Source organism: Vicugna pacos, chromosome 6, assembly GCF_048564905.1.
Source record: "Vicugna pacos chromosome 6, VicPac4, whole genome shotgun sequence".
NCBI lineage: Eukaryota > Metazoa > Chordata > Mammalia > Artiodactyla > Camelidae > Vicugna > Vicugna pacos.
Window position 1 is genome coordinate 29,941,411 of NC_132992.1, and position 24,372 is coordinate 29,965,782.

The following is a 24,372-nucleotide window of genomic DNA, read 5'->3' on the forward strand; positions in this document are numbered from 1 at the left end:
CCAGAACAGCATGAGTACGTTACAGCTCAGGCCTGCTGCTGGCTCACCTTGCTGCTGTGGGACAACACCTTGAGCCTGCAGCTCCTCTAGCTCCTACTGGATTTCCACCTCAGCACCTCCAAGTCCTGGGCCAGGTGCAAGTGCATCTTCATGATGAAGAGCATCAACTTATTCAGGTCAGCTGCATCATCAAAACTGGAAGCAGTGAAAGACAGACACACAGTTCTAGGTTATCCTTGGTCTCCTTCACTTCCTGCCCATTTTCCCTTCCAGACAGCTGGTTCTACAGGCTGCAGACTCAGCATAAGCTTCAGTGGCAATAGACTTGGATAGAATGTTTGAGTTTCCACTACCACATAAAGTATAATCCCTGTGTGTATTCCTTTGTTCTAAATCACTCATAGTGGTTCTTCTTCTCTTCAAACTCTGAATGATGCATCCTAAATATGTCTGCCAGCCCAGTCATTTGCAGATGTATAGAACATCTTATCCTTAACATGATATCTACACAACATTGCATCTGAACATAGTGCACATTTTACAGCAAATGAAGTATAATAACGAGCTCATACACACAGGGAATTCATTAGTCTACTTACATGCTCCATCACCTAAAAGCACTGACTTGATTAGTGGAATGGCCTGCTGAGGTTCAGTGACAATGACAATAGCTGGGACACCACTTGGGATGGTGACATGCTGTCCTACAGGATGCATTATAAACCTGTGATAAGCTACAGAAGCTGGCTGTGTTATTTTCCTCTTCACAGCTCCTGTTGGGTTACCCTCTTCTGCACCTACATCTTATACTTGTGGTCCTAGAAACTGGTCCTTCTCCATCCCCCTGTAGACTCAGAGATCATAAGAGCTCACTGCTCTTGCCAGTCCTGGGTTCCTTTACTGTCCTTTGTTGGTTCTTGTAACTCTGCCTTAACTCTTGTATATAATTTCTTTAAGCAACTCTCTTCAATCACCCATATAAATGTGACATCTTTTCCTGTCTGGACTTTAATACTCTGAAATATCTATAAAACAATGAAAAGAAATGAACTAGAGCCATATGCATTTACATAGGGAAATAGATACAAATGCAGAGCATTAAATAGATCTAGACGAATACATACTACATGATGTTTACCCCCAGGGAAGAGAGCAGGGACCTTCACTGAAGGGTCATGATCAAATAGTCATTAGCTTTATTTGTGATGTTCAATTTTTAAAATTAGTGTATTCAGTTGATTTTTGTGCAATTAAAATTGTTTTAATATCATTAGTCGATTTTGTCGCTATCAAGCCATTCTATGAGATTTTTGAGATTTCAAAGCATCATTTATTTATATTAAAAATTAAAATTTTATCAACTGTAACATATTATACACTCTTTCCCCCCACCTGAAGTGAAACAGAAATGAAACACTGTTTGAAAGTGCTCTCCTTCAGACTATTCTGGGGGTTAAGGATACCGTACCCCTGAGCTGACTGATCACAGATCTGTTTTAAAAAGCATATGCTCTCCATCTTCATCGGCACTTGGAAGGTGGTTTATGGGTCTTGGGCATGAATAGCCTTTGGGGAGACACTGGGAGGTAACAGGAGAGGTCAGTGTTTTAGCTTTGATCTAATTTGATCCTTCATATTTCAGTTTTGTTCAAATATGTATAGAGTATCTACTTATATGCCAGAAAATGTGTAAGTGTGGAAATATAGAGAAAAATAAAGGTGATCCCTGTCACTGAGAAATTTCTATCCTGTGGGGCACATGGAGAGAAACAGTTTCAATGTCATGAAGTAAACGTAGTGATAAAAGTATGCAGAAGGTGCTAAGGAATTAGTAAGAGGAGCACAGAGTAGGGTAGGGGGTTTCAGCAGTAGCTGAGCATGAGCAATACTTGCTTCCAAAAAATACTCGGCCCATTTCTCAGACACTTTGATTCAAATGGTTTGACGTGGGTACAATGTTTTTAAATAGCTCTCTGTCTCTTCTCCCACCACTCTCCACCCTTGACTTATTGTTCCATTAGTACTAAATGACTGTAGTTTCTTAAACATGCCAAACATGCCATGTCTCATGCTGCGTGTTGTTAACTCCTCCTAGAATGTCTTCTCAGGCACCCTCATGCCCACCTTCCCCCACAATTCCTCTTTCAAACTCTTAAGTCTCTATTCAAATGCTACTTCCCCTAGGAAGTCTGCCCAGTTCACCCCAGGTAGAATTAAATGTTCTTTCTTCAATGTTCCTACCCAAGGCATTGAATATGCATTAGCACAGCTATATCTGTGCTGGATTAAAATGCTTCATTTTCATATACGTGTCTCCTCACTGGGCTCTAAGCTCCTTGTCTAGAGACTGATACATGGGTAATAGTCAAAAATGGTTTGAATGAATAAATTCCATGTCTAGATCCTAGATTTCAAGGGACTTACAATCTTAAAAAAATTTTCCCCTTCAAATGTCTTTAGGTGTTATTTTCGAGATGTTCCTTCCCTCCCCTGGTCATATTTTATTTTGAAAGTATTTCAAACATATAGCAAAGATGAAAGAAATTTATTGTAAATATCTGCATAACCACCACTTAGATTCTTCCATTAACATTTTACTCACTGAAGAAAAGATGGGGTCTTTAAAAAATGGGTCTGGGAAAATTGGATATTTACATGCAAAAGAATGATGCTAAGCTCCCATCTTATATCATTCACAGAAATTAACTTCAAATGGATTAAAGACTTAAATATAAGACCTGAAACCACAAAACTTCCAGAAGTAAACATGGGGAAAAAGCTTTTTGACATTGGTCTTGGAAAAAATTTTTTGGATATGACACCTTAAGGGCAAACAACAAAAGTAAAACTAAAAAAGTGGAACTACATCAAACTAAAAAGTTTCTACACAGCAATGGAAACCATCAATAAAATTGAAAGTCAGTCTATAGAACAGGAGAAAATATTTGCAAATCAGATATCTGATAACTACATATCCAAAATATATAAGGAACTCTTGCAACTTAATAGCAAAAACCTCCAAATAATTCAAATAAAAAATAGACAAAAGACCTGAATAAAAGTTTTTCCAAAGAAGATATTCAAATGACTAACAGATACATGAAAAGATGCTCAGAATCACTAGTCACCAGGGAAATGCAAATCAAAATCCACAATGAGATATCACCTCTGACTATTAGAATGGCTATTATCAAAGGATGAGAGATAACATATGCTAGTGAGAATATGGAGAAAAGAAAACCCTTGTGCTCTGTAGTGGGAATGTAAATAGGTACAGCTCTATGAAAACCAGTATAGGGTTTCCTCAAAAAATTAAAACTAGAACTTCATATGATCCAGCAACACCACTTTTTGGTATACATATGAAGGAAAAGAAATCACCATCTTGAAGAAATATCTGAACTCCCATGTTCACTGTAGCATTATTTACAATAGCCAGAGCATGGAAACAACTTAAGTGTGCACTGACAGATGAATGGAGAAAGAAGATGTGGTATATGCACATGATGGAATGTTATTCAGCCATGAGAAGGAAGGAAATCCTGCATTTGTAACAACATGGATGGACTTGCAGGGTATTATGCTAAGTGAAATAAGTGGGAGAGAGATAGACAAATATGATCTCACTTACACATGAAGTCTAAAGAAAAAAAATACCCTGAACTCATAGAAACAGAGAACAGATTGGTGGTTACAAGAGGTGGTGTCTGGTGGATGACATGGTCAAGATGGTCCAAAAGTACAAAAATTCAGTCAGAAAATAAATATGTTTGAGGAATTTAATGCACGGGAATGGTGACTATAGTTAACAGTACTGTACTGTATCAGCTCCCTGACTTAGAATAGTTTGACTTAAGATTTTTTGACTCACTCCGAACTTGTCTGCTGTTACTTCCGCTAGAAATATTCTCCATGCCCCTCTGTCTCCCATGCTGACTCCTCTTCACCCTTCAGAGCTGAGCTACTTTGAACAGCCAACATGAATGATGGTCCACCTTTTTATATTCCCCAACACCGTATTTTTTTTTTTAATGTGAAAGAGGTTCAAGTAATTTTTCCTGCCTACTCAGCATTATGGGTGCTTTAGTTGATTGAAATTTATAGTGAAATCCACATGATTTTGATTAAATGTCTTCACATTTGCCAGGAATTTTGTCTCATTTTAAACCACCAATGAGCAAATTAAGAATTGACCAATAAAATTCCCCAAAGTGATGGTCTTAAAACATCCACTCAGTTTTGCTTCCTCTCCAGTGACTCATTAGATCTTTCTGTTGTTTTTTCCAAACCAATCATGTTCTAGGGACAATTCCCCTAACCACATGAGCTAAGTTACCAAATGCAAGTATCTACAGAGGTTCCTGATCACTATTCTCCAGTTGTTACTTATTTAACATTTTAAATTCTTACAGCTTTTTATAACATAGCCGTGGCATAAGTAGCTTAGTTACTAAGGTACTCCAGTTCTCTGAAGATGCTGTGGTCTGGGAACAGGTAGGTGAAAGGCTGCAAAGTCCAGGTAACAACAGGAAAAAAATTGAACTTGATCTATTAAATTCAGTTTCAAAAAAATAGTCTTATTGGTAGAAGAATCTTCATTTCCAGATATCAAATTTTTGGTTGTGAGTAGATAGGTTATAATGAAGAGAAGAAGGAACAGATCTCATTAGGGAGTGTACAAGGGGCTATAGATTGTGGAGGAAGGCAAATAACTGACTCTGACTTTTATCTGATGTTTAGAAGTGTATCTTAGGCTTCCAGAGTGAAACTAAAGCCATAAAGGAGAGTCAGGGTCAGTGCAATGCAATGTTTTTAACAAAGGCGAGACATTTGGGGGTTCAAATGATGACTTACAAATGAACTTACTTACTTTTTTCTCATCAACCTGCTTGACAGGAGTGAAGGAAATTAATAATCACAGAAGTTAAAAGTCAAGACCACTTACTGTTTTATTTCTGTATTTACAGACAAGTTAAAAAAGAAAGACTTCCTCTAGAGACTAGTCCTCAATGGTATTTCTTGGGACTGAAAACAAATGATGTACAGAGGATCTGGAGAAGGATTGACTGGTAAATTGTCTTCCTTAGAACACCCCTGACCCTATCTGCATGTCTAATTACACACCAAGTATATTCAGCTGTGATGTAAAAAACTGTTCTAATGGTATTAAAGGAGAATTAATCATTCTACTATGATCTATGTTGGGCATTTAGGTTTTTTTTTTTTCTCCCTTTCTAATTTTGGCTACCACAATGTCAAACAGATGTAGATAAAGTTAAGAAAAAATAACACATTTAAGAATCTAGGGGTATGCAAATTGATCTTATGGGGAACAGTGAAACTAAGGGACAACTTAATTTGGTTACTTAATTAAAGTGCAGTAAGGATTTATTTAAAAAGATTCTTAATGACATCTGTACTTTACTTTCACAGAGCAACAGACAAGTAGTCATAGACTTAAAGAACTAGAAAGTTCCGTTGGAAGCAGAGAAGTTTTGGATTGTCAAATTGATAAAGCATAGGGATGGTCAAACTAAAGTGATACTGAATTCTCAAACAGTATACCAGGGTGATTTAGATATGCCACTGATATATTATGTGTGCTGGACCAGAAATGCTCTTTATATATGTAGTGGTTTATTTCCAGGGGCTTGTTAGTAGGACACTCATTCTCTCTATTTTATTTAATTATAAACTTAGTAAGGATGAGAAAGTCTTCTGAGAGACTAACCAAATCCATGTAAAATTTCAAAACAAATGATGGTGTTTAGAGAGCAAACGTTAAAGGGTCACTGTAACTTTAGTTGCCTTGAATTAAGAAGAGTATGGTGGTAGATTAAAATCCTGGAGAACAAAAGGTTTTGAAGTTTACCTTTAGAACAAGCTCGGTTTAACTTAGAGCAAAAATGGCTTAGTATCACTCTTTCAGGGGTAGTTGGATGCTTTCCTCCAGGTGTGTGTGTTCAACCAGGAGCAACTCTTGTCTTTGAATCTCTGAAGACACAAGCCGTATCCATGTTAATGTCTTCTGGTATCTAGTTCTTTGCATTGCTTCCTTTCATTTTTACATTATCAGACCCATTTTCAGACTCCCTATTTTTCCTGTTTCCTGTTTGATTTCTCCCTTCTGATGTATCCCTTTTAATCATTATACTTGGACAGTACCAGATGCTCCAAATTTACTTGGCTTTTTATACTATCAAAACTTCCAGTTGCCTAAATAGTTACTTACATATGAGTTAGCTACTACTCCCAAAAAGTGATCAGAAAAAATCATTTACATAACCATGTGAAAGACTTGTCATTTCTTATTGTCTGATCTTTGAGGAAATTAGTATATTATTCCCCAGATTTATTGCTTGGTTGCATGGGAAAATTCTAGCAACCAAATTAGGGAATACATGAGGTATATTGCCAAGTTTTTTGTGAAAGGATAATGAATTCTTCCACAAAGTTTACATTTTATATATAGACTGTGGTCATTATTGGCTCCAATCTTTCTGAAAAGGACTAGTCAGCAATTGTTTAGAGAGCCTTCCTTCTTCCTTTGCTTCTCTTCCACCAGTCTGTCCATTTATTCATCATCCTTCCCTCTCTCCATCCACCCATCTACCCATCCATTTACTCACCTCTCCAACATTGATTGGTGGCACAGCCTGTGATGGGAATGGTACTGGAGGGGCCTGGGGGCATAGAAGAATATAAAAGACTCAGACCTTTCCCTGATGAAATGTATAGTTTACGCAAGTTTCTCAACCTTGGCATATTTGGGGCTGGGTAATTCTTTGCTTGGGGGCTATTTCGTTATTCTGTGTATGGTAGGATGTTTAGCAGCATCCCTGGCCTCTACCCAGTAGATATTGTAACAACCTTGTTCTCCCTCCCCTCTGCATCCTACAGCAGCTGTGACAACCAAAAATGTTTTCAGACATTGCTAAATATCCCCTTTGGGGAAGTTTAAAGCATCCTTGGTGAGCACATCAGTTTAACGAGAGAGATTTAAAAGGGCATAATTTCCTTGCATTTGATAAGTCCTTCAATAAAAGTGTACACTTTGGGGATGTATTTTGGATATATTCTCTCTTTGCTCCCACTTATGGTCATTACTAATATACTTCTGCAAAGTAGTTCTTAATTCAATCTAAAAAGAAGATCTTATATTTCAGGAAATTACTCACTGTAACGCATGATCAACTTCTTTTCCTTTATAGTGACTTTCATTATTCCATGTGATAGATCTTCATCCAGGTAAATTATGTAGCCACACAGCTAATTAGTCTTTATTGTTTCTTTTCTTATCATGGAGTTTCTGTCAGAATAATTGCAGAGATACTAAAAAGAAATGCTCCTTTAAAAAAGTAGTGATTAAATGTTAAACTACTTAAAATAGTTTAACAACTATTCATAACTCAGCAAAATAAGAGTTTTGTGGGGCTTATGGTTTTTTCTAAACAAAATTTTTGATTAATTTTAATTGGAATTATTATTATTTCTGTGTTAGTAATTTATCAGGCACAGACCTTCATAAACCGTTACTTGTGATACAAACTACTGAAGTTTAAGTAAATAATATTCCAGTAAATCTAACTTCATAAATATTCCATTCAATCTCACTGGCTGTGAGATGTTTGCACTGATTTGCTCATGTAGCAGGTATATAGATCCCCTGTTATTATATTTCCTTTGTTGACATCATTTCTTTTACTGACACTGCAGTGCTGCTTTCTCTCATAGTTTAGATTGTAGCGTAACTTCCTTCAGCTTTTGGAGAGGGTAGATGAAATGTCATGGTTCTTTCTTAAGGTATTTTTAATTCTAACATTCAAGGAGTCATTTGAGGATTGCTTCAAATGCTTCCCCCTGCTCACTGGATCTTACAGAACACTGAGTATGCATAGGAATTTAGCTATTGGCCATGGGCAGAAGTTTGTGCAATTTTCTTTTTGCTGAGGTTTCTGATAATTAGTAGGTTTCATTGACAGCAGAGTTGTTCTAGTATAGTATTGATAATTATTTGCCCTTTACTTTCTGAACTAAATACTCCTTACTCTTTAATTTATCCTGGCTATAAGGAGGGGCTGGGGAGGATGAACTTTTCTGCCTTACTTCTTAGAGATGCAGAGTAAGGTTTTAAAGCAGAGATGTAACTGACACTTGTCTGTAATATTCCAGTGTTCACCTCTGGGGAGTCTTCAGTTAAGTACACACAGATTTCTACCACTGCTCTAGATGTCTTGGTAGGATAAATGCACATAACACAGAAAGAGGCTGACCTTTTTTTTTTTTTTTTGGTACCATTTGTCATTTACTGTAGTATAAGTAGCTGATATATTCTTTAAGATATATATAATATAAAAATTCCTTCTGGCTTATGACAACATTCTCAGCCTGTATCACTAATTGGGCTACTGAGTTCCATAGTTTTTCACCTGTTGTGTAAGATTACTTAGTTTTATTTCCTTCAGATTCCATTCTTAAAGCTTCAAATGCTTCTTTATTGTAGAGTCCTTATTAATTTTGGTGACTATACATTTACTCTATCACCACCTTTCATAATTCTGTAGCTTCCTTCTTTCTTATTTTCCTATGAGAACTCTGCAGTCAGGTGCACTATTTCACAGCAACCAAGTGGTCATTGTTATTTATTGACACCGTCATAAGTTTATTCAGAGTGTAACCACCTCTCACAATCTCTACCTTTATCACACTGATCTAAGTCACCATCATCTCCTGCTTGGATTATTGCAATAGCTTCTAATAATCTTACCGATTCTATCCTGAGATTCTGAGGTGTATTCACAATGCAGCGGCCAGAGTGATCCTTTGACAATGCAAGCCAGATTTTATTATTCCCCTGTTCGAAATCCAGTTGCTCATCTCATTCAGAATAACTAAAGTCCTTGCAATAGCTTAAAAGGCCCTCTCTCCACAGCCTCTTTGCCTACAGACTTCAGGTTCAGCCTCTCTGGCCTCCTTATTGTCTTTTGAACATACCAAAGCGCTCACTCACCAGGGTTCCTGCTCTTCCTGTTATCTCTGCTAGGAATGTTCTTTTCCCAAATACATTCATAGTTTGCTCATTCATTTTCTTAAACTTTCTGATAAGTGAACTTATCAGCAAGAAGTTTCCTACCATCCTAATTTAAAATAGCACTCTCCCTATTGCCCTATTCCTCTTTCTTGCTGTATAGCTCAGGTCTTCTTTAGTCACATCATCACCTGACACCCTATATATTCTCTGTGTATTTATTTTTAATTGTCTCTCTTTCTCTGCCAAAATGTAAATCCATGAGGATAGGATTTTGTTCTTGGCTGTATGCCTAGTGCGCATACTATTTCTTGGCACACAGTAGGTTCTTGATAAATATTTGTTGAAGAGAATGAATTAGTATATAGGAAGTACTTCAGTCCAATAATTTATTCATTCACATATTTTTTTTAACCTCTTAATATTTGCAAGATACTGTACGGGGATAAAAACGTAAAGGCACGATGATTTACAACCTTGAGCAGTTTATTAACTATATGGAGGAAATAGACAAGTGACCAACTCTAAAAAGAGTAAGTAAATGTGGATGTATAGTAAGGGGGGTCATCAGGAAGGTTAGATAGATGAGGTACCATTTTATCTGGATATTGAAGAATTAATAATATTTGGGGAAGTAGAAAACAGGGAAGGATAATTTTTGGCTTTAGCAATGAGATCAGAGTCACAGGATGTTACAAATCTATTTGTCATAATCTTCTTTGCCTATCTAAAACCCCTCCAGGGTTTTAACTATAATGGTTTTAACTAGAATCATACTGGTAAAGCAATTTAACATTGAATCCCTTTGTTTGTGGTTCCATTAGGTGCATTTGTGAGTACCAGTCCATAGCTCACTCACCATTCCTTGTGTTTGCAAGGACACCAGGTAACTCAGTTACTGTCACATGTAACAACAGTAATAGTGGCTAAAAGGATGCTATTTGATTTTTGTGAAATGCTCAGGTAATATTTGATTTCCCAAATTTATACTTTTCCATAGATGGCATAAATATAATTGTATTAATTTTCTTCTTTTAGGTAACTGGAGAGGGAACAAGCAAAGGCGCCAATGAGTGGAGCCAACTGCTCCGTGGTATCTGAGTTCGTGTTCCTGGGGCTCTCCAATTCCTGGGAGATCCAGCTTCTTCTTTTTTGCTTTTCTTGTATTTTCTATGTGTCAAGTATGATGGGAAACCTCCTCATAGTGGTCACTGTGACCTTTGAGCCTTACTTACAGTCCCCCATGTATTTTCTGTTAGCTAATCTCTCCACCATTGACCTGATATTTTGCTCTATTGCAGCACCCAAGATGATCTGGGATCTTTTCAGGAAACAAAAAATCATCTCCTTTTGGGGCTGTATAGCTCAAGTCTTCTTTAGCCATGCTGTTGGAGGCACTGAGATGGTGCTGCTCATCGCCATGGCCTTTGACAGATATGTGGCCATATGTAAGCCTCTCCACTACTTGACCATCATGAGCCCACGAGTGTGCATTTTGATTTTAGCAGTTGCCTGGACCATTGGTCCCACTCACTCATTGGCCCAGTTGGCTTTTGTGGTAAACCTGCCCTTCTGTGGCCCTAATGTCTTAGACAGCTTTTACTGTGACCTGCCTCGGCTCATCAAACTTGCTTGCACAGATACCTATAAACTGGGGTTCATGGTCACTGCTAACAGTGGGTTCATTTCCTTGGGTGCTTTCTTCTTGCTCCTCCTCTCTTATGTCTTCATCCTGGCCACTCTTCAGAAACACTCTTCAGGGGGTTCACCCAAGGCTCTTTCCACTCTGTCAGCTCATATTATTGTGGTGGTTTTCTTTTTTGGTCCATTGATTTTTTTCTATATGTGGCCTTCTCCTTCAACACATGTAGACAAATTTCTAGCCATATTTGATGCAGTTTTAACTCCTTTTCTAAATCCAGTCATCTACACACTCAGGAACAGAGAGATGAAGATGGCAATGAGGAGAATGTTCTGTCAGCTTATGCAGTTTAGAAAAAATCACTAAGTGGCTTTATTGAAACACACAACTTCCAAGAGACTACTGATAAATTTCCATCCCTAAAGAGCCAGTTTTCATGAAAAAGGGACCATTTTTCTGAGGTTTTATCTTTTTCTTTCATTTAGAACACATTTCTCTGTTTCTGCATTTTTTTTCTCGACTTTCTGTGTTGATTTCTCTGTATGAAATAAAACAGCCACCCCTCCCAGTCTTGAAGGCTCCTTGCATAGGAGATGAGGCTTATGGTTCAAACCTGCCCTAGCTCTTGGTTGTCTTTCAAATACTTGTGATTTTCTTAGCAGCCTATTTTATATTTTATGGCCCCCAGTAGTTGTGCCAAGACCTGTTAGCGCCCAAAGAGGAGGATCCTAGATTCAGGCTGTTAGGAGGCTAGACCCTTAGGCAGCAGCTTTTAAAGTCTGCAAATTGCTACAGTCCTGAGGGGCCACAGCATAAGCCCCACTGTCCACCAGAGCCCAGAAATCTCGAGGGGTGCCCTGAGTGGCTGTCGCAAAAACTGGGGCTCCAGAGGAGTAAGGTCCTGTCTGGGAGACAGAGGTGAGCTGTAGTGAGGCAGAGAGAGCACAAAGATGCCTATGTTCCCTGGAGCAGGTCCATCAGAGGCCCCTACACTGGGGGCGACACCTGAAGCCGCCCCTCAGGCTGAATCTCCAGGAGGAGGTAATCACAGAAAGCCTGGGGGTGAGTCAGTCAGCTGTCCGTCAGGTGCCCTGGGGGTGGTAGCCAGCCAAGAACTGTCTGTCCAGTTGTTACAGTCCCATGGGACCCAGGAACGGGAAGACCTCGGGCTACCAGAGCCAGGTGCTCAAGGGGCGCCCCCTGGGCGCAGCTGCACAGACCGCACACCAGCCTCCAATGAGTGCTCCGGCGGCGGGGGAGGGGCTGAGGAGGGGCGGGGCGAGCTCCGGCGTCTGGAGCGCGGCCTGGGCGAGAAGATGGCGCCAGGCTCTGTCCAGGAGGCGCCCGGCAGCCTCCAGACGTGTGTCCAACCAGTTGCCTGCCCCTCAGGCCGAGGCTCCAAGACAAGTAAAACTCAAGTGAGCTTCTCCCACACCGTCTGGGCGGCCCTGGGTCTGCGGTTCCGCGCTGGGCCCCAGGAAGGTGAGTCCGAGCTCCAGCCCTTTAAGAGTGATTCTCAGGTGTTATGTGGCAATGAGCGCCGCTGGTTTGCACAGCTAGACCTTTTGGAGGCTTGTCATTCAGGTGCCTGGTGTGGGGTTCAAACCCTTTGCCCCTCAGCGAGAAGCTCTGGGTTGGGAGCTCCTCAGACTGTGGGGCGGTGCGCCGGCCGTGGGGGAGGGGAGGTCAGGAGGAGGTTGGGCCCCGGCCTCGCCTTACCTGCTTTGTTATGGAGTTGTCTCCTTGGGCTGATGTGTAGGAGCTGCTTAGCCAGTTTTTAGGCCTTTTTCAGAGGACGTTGTTCCATGTGTAGCTGTAGGTTCGGTGTGTTCACGGGAGGAGGGGAGTTCAGGACCCGCTTACGTCGCCATCTTGAACCAGAACAAGCACCGTCTTTCTACTGTGGTTGGAAATCATCAACAAACAATCTATAAGAGGAACAGAAAAGAGTTTAACGGAGTCAAACTGAGGGCTATAACCTTGAGGCACAGATTCAAGAACATTTCAATTGTGTTCTGCAAACTACAGAAGTTTTTTCTTATAAAGGCAAAAACTGCAGAATTATATAAATTTTTATAAAGAATTAAGATTGAGGCTGGCAAGAAGTAAGTTGCTTGTTAAACAAAGATTGGTTGGAGTCCGAAATAGTTGCAGAGTTACCAGGGGAGATCTTGAGGTTCTAAGGCTGCAGTTGGCAGCTGCTAGCAGATACGGTTTTGAGAGTGGCGAGTGGTGTCCTGGGCTCTGAAACAAATTCACAGAACTCAGGTTCTCAGTAATGCAGGAAAAGTGCCGGGAAATCAAGTTCGCAATGACTACCTGGCTCTGTTTGGAATGCCTGGAATATAGTTACTCTATATTAATTTTTAAATGCATTTTTTCTGTAATAGTTAAAAAAGATGTACAGTGCATCTTTTATAAGATACACATAAGCTGTTTTGGTTCACCTAAAGTTCCAGTTAAATCATGTGTAATCCAGAATGAGTTCCCCACACCTCAATGTGTAGAAACTTCTTCTGTCACTGCTGTATGTCACCGAGTGTTCGTGACCTTCATTACCCAGATGATGGGTCTGTTCTCACTGAGGAATGGGTGAGATTCGTCTCTGAATAGAAGGAGGGATTTTTTAACTAAAGGTATAGAAATCAAAGATCTTATTAACCCTTTTCATTTCCCAAATGACGGTGCCAGTAATACATTTCATACATACTAAATAATGATGTAGATAAGTTTGTTTCTCAGGATGAGCATAGTAACTGTTTTCAAGCTATTCTGCCCTGTAGTTGCTACATTTGTTAACATCATGCTTCATTATCTTTTTATATCCCATTATCTCCTTTTTCTCTTCTTCCGCTTTGTTATCTCAGTCTTTTGGTGATGAGCAAAAAGTAGAAAACAGCTATAAACTTTGTTTTCATGCTTTGTGCCATGTGTTGAAGAATGTTCTTGAGTTTATGTTCAGGGAAGTAGATCAGGTTTTGGCAGACTTTTTCTATAAAGGGCCAGATTATAAATAGTTTTGGATTTATTGGCCATATAGTCTGTTGCAGCCATTCAGTTCTGCTGTTGTAGCATTCAAATAGCCATAAATGAATAGGCATTGCTGAGTTCCAATAATTGTTTGCAAAAACAAGAGGCAGGCCATATTTGGGGTGCCCAACATAGATTTGGCTATTTCCTCAACTATCAGTCTTTATCTTGAAACAAGAATCTAAAATGAAAAAAAAAAAAGAATCTAAAATGAAAGGCAGTATAACATTGCAGTTACAGTTCAGAGATTATAATCCCAACAGCACCGACTCACTTGTTGTTTTATCTTTCCTAAATTACTTAACCTTTCTGAATTATAGTTTCTTCAAAGGCTCCAACAGAACTCACAGGTTTATGGTTATGACTAAGTGAGGTGATGTTTGAAGGGGCTTCAATTTAAAAATTAGCCTAGATTCTTTTCCTGGAATATAATCATTTGCTTGGAGTCTATGAGCTTAAAAATAATTTTTTTAATCTTGAAATACACATTAACTTACCTTCCCTTTGTGCTTTCTCCCCGTCCCTCTCTCTTTCTGTCTCTCTCTCGTTCATACACACACACACACACACACACAAATATCTTGCGATATATCTCCATTATCTTGTCTTTCATAGTACTGTGGTATGTACTTTCATTGCTTTATATCACCTGCCAAATTAAAGATTTAATAGTTTACTTCCTTCTTCAGTTCATTGGTAAAAATAATAATGGCAAATATTATAGAGTACATACTATGTGTCAGGGATTGCTGTTAGCTTTACCTGTATTAACTCATTTAATCCTCATAGCAATCCTTGAGATAGATACTATTATCATCCCAATTTGCAGACTGGAAGATAAATGCATAGAGATTAAATGACTTGTCTAATGTTGATAAATGGTAGATTTGAGCTTAAATCAAGGCATTGTGCTTCGAGAGGCTGGATTTTTAATCATCTTATTTTCCTTGTAAAACTGATTTAATATTGATGCCTGAAGAATCCTAGCTTACCTCTCTTCATTTAGGGCCAATTTGTCTATATTATGTTTCCCCTATTTTTATGTCAGTTCCTTGCTGGTGGTAAAACAATTCTAAATTAAATAAATTATATAATTAAGTGTAATTATATATATACTGCTCAGCTATTATACAGTGAATATTTAATAATATGGAAAATTGCTCAAGATAGATTAATAATTGAAAAAAGTAGTAACAAAACAACATTTAAAACTTGCTCTGTTTTTGAAATACTGTATGCATATAAGCCAAAATGTTAGTAGTCATATTTCTTCCTGGGGATGGGATTTAGGTTTTTTTTTTACTATCCTCTTGCACTTGTCTGCAAGTTGTATGCTTTTTATAACAAAAATATTGTAATAATTAAAGAAGCTACTAAAATAGTCAAGTATATGAAAAAAAAAATCTCTTAAACCATGGTGTTTTTCACAGATTTTTGATGTTGAACCTTGACAAAGACATTTTGCCAGACTATGTAAATCATAATCACCTGTGTAATTAACTTGTCTTATAATCGGTGTCTAAAATAATTCTAACAGTCATAAGTTTTAGTCTCAAAAATTGCATTGCTTTCTCCTAGTGTATCTTTGGTAAGCCTAGAGCTCATTATATATCTTATCATCCTCTTTTGATAGGAAAACTTAATGGTCCACAGATCCTTTATTCGATGAATGCTTTTGAGTTGACCTTTGCATTTGGTACCACTGGGGATACTAGGATGCTTTCACATGCAGTTGCTGAACCCTGTAAAAATGCAGATTACAATAGAAATCCTTAATTCTCTAAATAATTCTTGATAAAATATACTTTTGACCTATTGACTCCAGTTTTAGCTTTGGGTATTTGTTGTCGAAAATGAGTGAGACCAGCTGGAGTTGTCACCAAGAATGCCCTGCAGGCTGACTTAGAGGCAAGCACTGAAAGCCAGTCACACAGAAGAGAGTTAAAATCCTCAGCATTTTTTAAAAGTAGTCAAATATTTACATGGGCAACTATGGGAGATTTTGTATGTGTGATCTGTGTGTCTCCTAATGATAACTGATTGTCTATTATATACACAGTAGTGTTCCAGGAGTTATGGATAGATGGTATATAATTATTATAAACTGCCCTTGACTTTGGAAGTTTATAGTCCAAGGGAACTGGGTCTTTGGAGAAGGAAAGATAGTCTGTTTTCACTGTAAGTTAGTGGAGGGGAGATAGACGATGAAATGAAGAAAAGACTTCCTTCATGTGAATTTAGCAACAGCTGGAGTAAAGGGAAAGTTGATCTTTTGCTCTTTGATCTATTTATATGGTGCCAACAGATAGATTAACAGCTTCCAGAATCAGAGATATAGCTAAGGGGAAGAGCTCATTAATGAGAATTCACAGAAGAATGTTGTGAAAATCTCTAGATCTGCATATAGCCAAGGTACCTATATTTTTATCCCTTAGTAGTCATTTAATTAAACTTACTATTTGTAGCTTGGAAGTATGAGTTATTATGCTTTAAGCTGGTATGAGCTAACATTTTTAAAACCCTGCCTTATCCATTTGATCAAGGATTTGCAAATTCTCTTCTTAAATGTCTCCACATCAGGTGAAATTCTGAGAGCATATTTAAATAACAAAACGTTTTAATTAGCTATAAGGAGGGAGATTAGGAGCTGAAGAAATTCAAAATTTTCTGAAAGTTTGAATAATTTAAATTTGGGAATTATATTTGTCTTTTTTTCTAAGCTAGGAGATTGGAGATGGCACGAACACTGAAGTTTTTGTGTGAGAATGCCCCATTGCAAGGAGCAATAGTATCAAGCCCTGACAAAAGTGCTTGCTTCTGTGATACCCCCATCCCGCCATAGGACTTTGGAGAAGTTCAAAGAGTTTAGTATGGAATGCCAAAATTAGTTTCTAACATCAAAGAAAGGATATTGGAACGGTATGGATATAAATTACGTGAGGATATCCTATCTGGCATTCCCAGGCTATCCATCTTCTAGCCCCAGATGGTTTCAAGTAGAAACTTGTTTTGATTCTATGTGAGCTCATTCATGATTATAAGGACAAACTTACCACTATTCTAAATCAATACTGCCAGGGAAGTTTTAGAAAAATCACTTAGAAATCCTGTAACAACTTGCCTCATTTTCAAACAAAATAATCCTGACAAAACCCTAAAGATTGGGCACATGTGGACCCACAGTCTCCCCAAAATGTGTGAACCCATTTGAATACTTCCAAATTGATGTCCTACTATTACTTCCTGCAATGAAATATGAATTTTTTAAAAAAATACTTGTTTTCACAATGGTCAGAGTCTTTCTCTACTAAAGAGATGGCTCTGATACTGGCAAAAATTTCTTCAGTTTTGTGTTTCCCACTTGGAATTACAAGGCTCTCATTAAGGAGTTCTGCAAGGTATTATCACTCACACAGCAACTCCACTATCTATACATACCATTCCTCATTTTCTGGACTAGTTGCAAAGACAAATGGAATTCTCAAGTTAAAATTAGTCAAACTTTCAGAAATATTTGACCTTCTGAGTTCATAGTCTCTCTCCTTGTGGGTTAGTAACAGACTAATCTGAGCATCCAAGAATATCGTCTCATCAGAGACTCCACTCTGTTGCAAGCAGGTATGGCCAAATACTACAAGGAACTCATGTAATACACTCAGTATTATCATCAATAGAGATGAACATTTTTTCCTCATCTTCCCAAGAAACCTTTGCATGACCTAAAAACCTGGAGAATTTCCCAGAGGAATCACAGATTCACTTTTTCTGGTGCCATCCAAGTGGAGATTCTTAGAGGGGAATTAGTTGGAAAGCATGGTCAGAAATTAGTATTTAGCATTAGCCCAAGTTATAAATGACTCTGACAACTCTTGAGGCACAATAGGCACGTATGAACATTTTAGCCTATGTGATAATGGACAACTAAATAGCTTTAGACTTTCTGTTAGCTAGCCAAGTAAGTTATGCCTGTGCTAATGCTAATGCTTTCTGTTATACTAGGATAAATGTATGAGCCAGATGAAATAATTAATTTGTAAACTGAAGAAGATGGTTTACCAAGGTAGGCAAATAGATGCAGGGAAACATCACTTTAGCCTGAGTTTGGAAATTTTAAATTATGTCTCTGAAGCAATCTTCAATATTTAATCATTATCCTACCCCTGAATTTCTGTTCCTTCTGAGTGCAAGTAATGTCCAAAGTTTTAAATGCTGCTGTATAATCTCTGTCATGTCACATGATCCAACAACTCATCATTTGACAAAAGGAGCATGAAGCTCAGTCCATAATTGGACTCAGGGCTGTTGTTTTTGTGACAGTGATGCCATCTACAGATCCTGACAATGATGTAGGTCAGGAGTGAGGCTCCTTTTTTTTTCCCTCACCCTCTGATTTGACCAGAGCACAGTCATGAGTTTTGCAAGACTGAGAACTGGAACAACCATCTTTGTCTACAACCATAGAGCATCCTGTGATTCACATAATTTTTCCTTCTTGTTCTCTCTCATGTCAATTACTTTCCATATTTTCAGTGTATTTAAATACAGATCTGTCTGTATTATCTGGCTTTTTAGCTTATTTCTGTGTTTTATCTGCATGAGTCATACACAGTGGCTGCACCTCTACTGTGTCTTAATTTTCTATAGATCACTAATTATGAATGGGAAGAAATAACCCTCAAGTAAGATACTCATTACCTGTGATTTGCCAGGCTCACAGGAAAGGAAAAGGGGTAAAATTGTGATTATAAGTGATTATTCCTATAACTACACCAAGCTCCAAAAATAATTGTTGTTCTTCCTAGCAAGAGAAAGATAAGGAAAAAATAAACTTTTCTCTTCCCACATCACATTTTTATCATTTGTTCTGCAGTTTTTTTTTGATAGATCATAAACACAGAGTACAAGGACTTTAAATGTGATTTTTTTCTTGATAAGCTGGCAATTTTATGTAAGTACATTGTTTTATGAATAACTATAGCCCTGTCTGGAGCAAAATTATTCTCCTTTTCAAGATTTTGTCACTTGACAAATTCTTTAAAGGGATAGCTCTTCCTAGACTGCCTGCCCAGTCCCCCTTCAAAATTAACTTCTGCTTATTCAGAAAGATTGGTTGAGGTGAAGGCACTGTAAAATACCTTGACAGCATTTCTGTTTATTATACCAGGATCAAGAAGAGAAACTTGTTTCATACTGGGTCAGCCTCAGGACTCAACTGAGTATTCATAACTATTTCATGAAGAACACACTCAAAGCAAATAACTTTGGGAGAGAACTTTTAATATTTTTACAGACTTGTTTCTCTGCAGTGAGGCAGTTAGATTTAGCCAGCGCCTGCCCCAGAGGAGAATTTGTCTTCTCCTATGAACATTATTTTATTGCACTGGAGGAAAGACTGGCTTTTTTTTTTTTTTTTAACCTCAAACAAATCAGGTCTTGGTCTGGATAACAGGGAAATATTTCCTGTTAGGAAAAATTGAGAATGACTTCGAAATGGGCAAAGATATTACTGGGTGCCCTTTCAATGGAATACTGGATATTATCTAGTGAATCCTTTGGAACTATATAGTTCTATAGGAATGTGGGCCTTTGTCTTTGACTGTGGTGTTTTACAATCCTATAGAGACAGAATTTAACTTGTAGAAAGCTGATGGTAATGCACACATGTCCTGTTTAAGTGATGGGAATAATTTCTGTTCATGGCAATGCAAAGAAAGTTTTTGTTTAGTTAGAATATAAGTTCCTATAAGTCAGATTCCCATTTGAACTGGTTTTAATATGTTACTTGGTCCCTCATTAAATGACTTTGTATGAATGTCATGATTTTAGCCTTCTATTTATTTATTTATTTATACTTTTTTTTAACATTTTTTTTATTGAGTTGTAGTCAGTTTACAATGTTGTGTTAATTTCCAGTGTAGAGCACAATTTTTCAATTATACGTGAACATACATATATTCATTGTCGTATTCTTTTTTGTTGTGATGATTTTAGCCTTTTAAATACTACTCTTTTACCTCTATATCCTGGCCAACTAGCTCTGCAGATACCTGTGCAGACCTAAATGAGTGACACAACCTGGTCTCTGACCCTTACCTGCAGTAGACCGCTAAGAGCTAGCCCAATGGGTTAATGCTTACCTAACCCGTCTACCTGGATATTGCCAACCAACCAGCAAAGTTCAAAGACTGTTTTCGCAGTATGGGACGGAATCAGATCATGGACTTTTGCCTTTAACAGACTCATTCTTTTTTTTTTTTTCTCTACTTTTCTCCACTTTTCCTCAGAACTGCCAGTTTTTGATTTTTCAGTCTGTTGCTGGGTTGGATTTAAAGCAGTGTTTCCAATAAATACTCTTTTCCCCCATCTCTTAATTTTTATTTTACCACACCAATGATATGGAGATTTAGACAAGTTACATGTGAAGGCACGTGCTTTATTTAAGACCCCTACACTAGTGACTCCCTCAAATTTTAGTTGGGTTTTAATTTTCTTTTTAAGTTGAGGCATGGCTTATAGAATGTTTGTTCACTTAGCTTGTGCATTTTCAACATTCCTGTGATTTTTTTCATGATTAATCACATGGTCATTGTGATTTGGCTTTGCGCCTAAGAATGTATTACTCTTCAGAATTTATTTCTCCTGTTTTTGTCTTAATTCCTAAAACTACTTTTAGATACAGTCTGATAAAGGTTCATGAGTACAAAGGTACCATTTTTCACAGCATTGTATCCCCTTGGATCCTTACCCAGTAATTTCATGAATTTCCTCTTCCTTATCTCATTAGTGCTTCCAGCAAACTTACAGGAAAAAAACTCAGAGCAAAACAAAACAAATTGACTGCATCTCAAATTACAGATTGGCTGCAGAGGCAGGCAGCTTTCACTGAAAACCTGATGAAAGGGTTCAAATTCTAAGTTTTTGATGCACTTGTGATTCAGTGCTATAATAGTCTGTTTTTTTTGTTCTATTGTGGAAGTTGCTATCTGAATTGCAGACCCCATATTCTGGAAAAAAAAAGGACTTTTTGGTGTTTGAATTGATTTTACTTTGTAGAACTGCATAGAGAATAGTGACTTAGGGGCTGAAGTTTTCTAGCTAGCAAGAAAACCTAGAAAACTTAATGGTTATGGGTTTAATTATCACAGGAGTAATGAGTAGTTTATAGCTTTAGTGAACAAATCTTACCTTTAATTACAAACATACTTTATTATAACTTAAGTGAGCAACTGCAATTCTCTGTGACATGGTTTCTAAGTATAACTGCTTAAATGATTACATTTATAAGTCTTGCTTTTTTTTCCCAACAACCATCAGTAAAGACGGATAAAATTAAGGAAATGGATTATATATATCTTCCATCTTTATTGCTATATTATTGTTACATATATGAATTTAAAGTATAAAATGTGATGATTGATATATACATAAATCAATAAATGTAATATACCACATTAGTAGAATGAAAAATAAAAATTATATTATCTCAATAAATACAGAAAAACCATTTGACAGAGTTTAACATCTCATGATAGAAGCTGTCAACAAATTAGGTGTAGAAAGAATAAAGGTCATAAATGACAGACACACAGTAAAGAGCATATAATGATGAAAGTTTGAAAGCTTTTCCTCTTAGATCAGGAATAAGAGTAGGGTGACCACTTTTGCCACTTCTATTCAACATAATATTGGAAGTTCTACAGCAGTTGGGCTAGAAAAAGAAATAAAACATATCCAAATCAGAAAGAAGTGAATGTCTCTTTGCAGAAAGAATTAAATTGTCCCTCTTTACATATAGAAAATCCCAGAGATTTCACCAAAAAACTGTGTGAATTGTTAAAAAAATTCAGTGAAGTTGCAGGATACAAAATTGACCTACAAAAATCACTTGTGTTTCTTACACTTGTAATGAACTATCTGAAAAAGAAATAAAATAATCTCATTTAAAATAGCATCAAAAATATGGATAAATTTAACTAAGAAGGTGAAATATATGTATACTAAAAATTACAAGATTTTGATAAAAGAAAATGATGGACATAAATAAATGGAACAATATCCTGTGTTCATTGTGAGAAGTGGTATTTTAAAAATGTCCATCTATATACTGAATCTATCTACAGATTCAATACAATCTCTATCAAAATTTTGACTGTATTTTTTTCCACAGAACTAGAAAAAACAATCCTAAAATTCATATGGGATCACAAAAGGCCCTACATAGCAAAAATAATCCTGAGAAAGAAGAACAAAGCTGAAGACATCACCTTTCCTGATTTCAGTTTTTATTACAAATCTATAGTAATCAAAATAATATGGTCCTGGCATAAAAGCAGACACATAGATTGATGGAACAAAATCAAGAGCCCAGAAATAAACCCATGCATATATAGTCAACTAATATCTACCAAGGGAGCCAAGAATACTTAATGGGAAAAGATAGTCTCTTTAATAAATGGTGTTGGGGAAACTGGATATTCACATGCAAAAGAATGAAATTGGACCCCTAAATTACACCATCAAAAAATGAACTCAAAATAGGCTTAAAAATTGTATGTAAGACCCCCAAGATGTAAAACAACTAGAAGAAAATGTAGGTAAAAAGCTCCTTACCATTGGTCTTGGCAACAATATTTTGATATGGCACCAAACCTACAACAACCAAGACAAAAAGAAACAAGTGGTACTATCTCAATCTAAGAAGCTTCTGCACAGCAAAAGAAAAACCCAACGAAAATGAAAAGACAGAACTTACAGAATGAGAGAAAATATATGCAAACCATCTATCTGGTAAAGAGTTAATATCCAAAGTATATAAAGAACTCATATAACTCAATATCAAAACAAACAACCCAATCAAAAAGTGGGAAGAAGATTTTAATAGACATTTCTCCAAAGAAAACATACAAATGGCCAACAAGTATGTGAAAACATGTTCAACATTACTAATCATCAGGGAAATGCAAATCAAAACCACAGCCGGATATTGGCTCACATCTGTTAGAATGGCTGTTATCAGAAAGACAACAGGTAACACATGTTGGCGAGGATATGGAAAAAAGGGAACTCTTGTGCACTGTTAGTGGGAATGTAAGTTGGTACAGCCACAATGGAAAACAGTCTGGAAGTTCCTCAAAGAATTAAAAATAGAACTACCATATGATTCAACATTCCCACTCTGGGCATATACTTGAAGGAAATGAAATCACTATGATGAAGAGCTATCTTCTTGCCTATGTTCATTGCAACATTATTCACAATAGCTGAGACATGGAAATAATTTAGTGTCCATCAATTGATCAGTGGATAAAGAAGCTGTGAGATTACATGTCATCTGTTTGTCTGTCTGTCTATGTCTATCATCTATTTAATGGAATGTTTTTTAGATATAAAAAGAAGGAAAGTCGGCCTTTTGCAACAGTATGGACGGATCTTGAGGGCATGATGCTAAGTGAAAGGTCAGATAGAGAATGACAAAGACTGTATGTTTTTCTTTATATATGGAATCTAAAAACACCAAACTCACAGAAACAGAGGGTAAAATAGTGGTTGCCACGGGCTAGGGGAGTAGGGGAAGTAAGGAGGTGTTCTTCAAAGGAAACAGACTTCTAACTGTGAGATGAATATGTCCTGGGGATCTAATGTACACCATAGTGACCACAGTCAGTACAGTGTATAGAAGGCTGTTAAGAAAGTTAATCTTACACATTATTACCACATAATAAAAGTGGTAATTATTTGAAGTGATGTTTTTAAATAACTTTATTGTGGTAATCATTTCACAATATTATGTGTTTTAAATCATCACATTGTGCAGTTTAGCTTACACAACATTGTATATCAATAATATCTCAATAAAGCTGGAAAAAAGGTACAGTACTTATGGGCACTTTTGCAAAGAAGTTTTAGCATGGTTGTGATATTAGATGTAACTGGTTAATGTTCAACAGGCCATTAATATCTGAGGTTACCTGTTCCACAGGACAGAAATTATGTGCATCTCTACTGAGCAAAAAGCTATGAGTCAAAAGGGAACTTCACTAAGTCTATACCCTTTAATCAGTGCTTAAAAGTGAGATGAATTAAGTACATTCTCCTGGATAATCCTTGTGTACCTTTTGCTCTTATATAATGTTATCTCCGTTTTATGTATCTTCAACATTTGCCTCTGAGTTTTGTATGTTTTATTTATTTATGGACCTTCAATTTTCTTTATGAATTATCAATTCATTCTATTTTTTTGTTTTCTACTGGTTCTACTATTTTAAATTACTAGAGCAGAAAAAGGTATGTGTCTGTAATTATTAATACTCCATTATTTAAAATATTTTATTTTAATGTTTTTCATATTTGAGTTATTTTAAATCCAGTAAAATTGTATGTTGAGCCTTATTTTTTATTGAAGTACAGTTGATTTACAGTGCTGTGTTAGTTTCTGGTATACATCATAGGGATTGAATTACACATACATACATATTCTTTTTTATATTCTTTTTCATTGTGGGTTATTATAAGCTATTGAATATAGTTCCCTGTGCTATGCAGTAGGATCTTGTTATTTACCTGTCTTATATATAGTAGTTGGTGCCTGCTAATTCCAAACTCCTAATTTATCCCTCTCCCACTTTGGGCCTTATTTTGGGTTAAATAATCTTAATGCACTTAATTGTGTGTC

At 37.0% G+C, this 24,372-nt stretch overlaps 1 protein-coding gene and 2 long non-coding RNA genes across 4 annotated transcripts in view; 2 read left to right on the forward strand and 1 right to left on the reverse strand.

Moving 5' to 3' along the window:
* Positions 1–53: 53 nt before the first annotated feature.
* On the reverse strand, positions 54–12,531 carry LOC140696853 (uncharacterized). The gene is made up of 4 exons (XR_012073429.1): positions 12,390–12,531; positions 7,179–7,309; positions 6,630–6,683; positions 54–195 (listed from the first exon to the last, which is right to left on the reverse strand). It is a non-coding gene; the product is annotated as an uncharacterized lncRNA (long non-coding RNA).
* On the forward strand, positions 10,098–11,036 carry LOC102543700 (olfactory receptor 4F6-like). The gene has a single exon (XM_015251062.3). It carries the CDS (start codon positions 10,098–10,100, stop codon positions 11,034–11,036), a length of 939 nt encoding a protein of 312 aa, XP_015106548.2.
* LOC140696851 (uncharacterized) overlaps positions 11,996–24,372 on the forward strand; it is a 513,284-nt gene continuing 500,907 nt past the window's right edge. For both annotated transcript variants that reach the window (XR_012073425.1, XR_012073426.1), the window contains exon 1: positions 11,996–12,152. This is a non-coding gene — a long non-coding RNA (uncharacterized lncRNA). The remainder of the gene's footprint in view (positions 12,153–24,372) is intronic.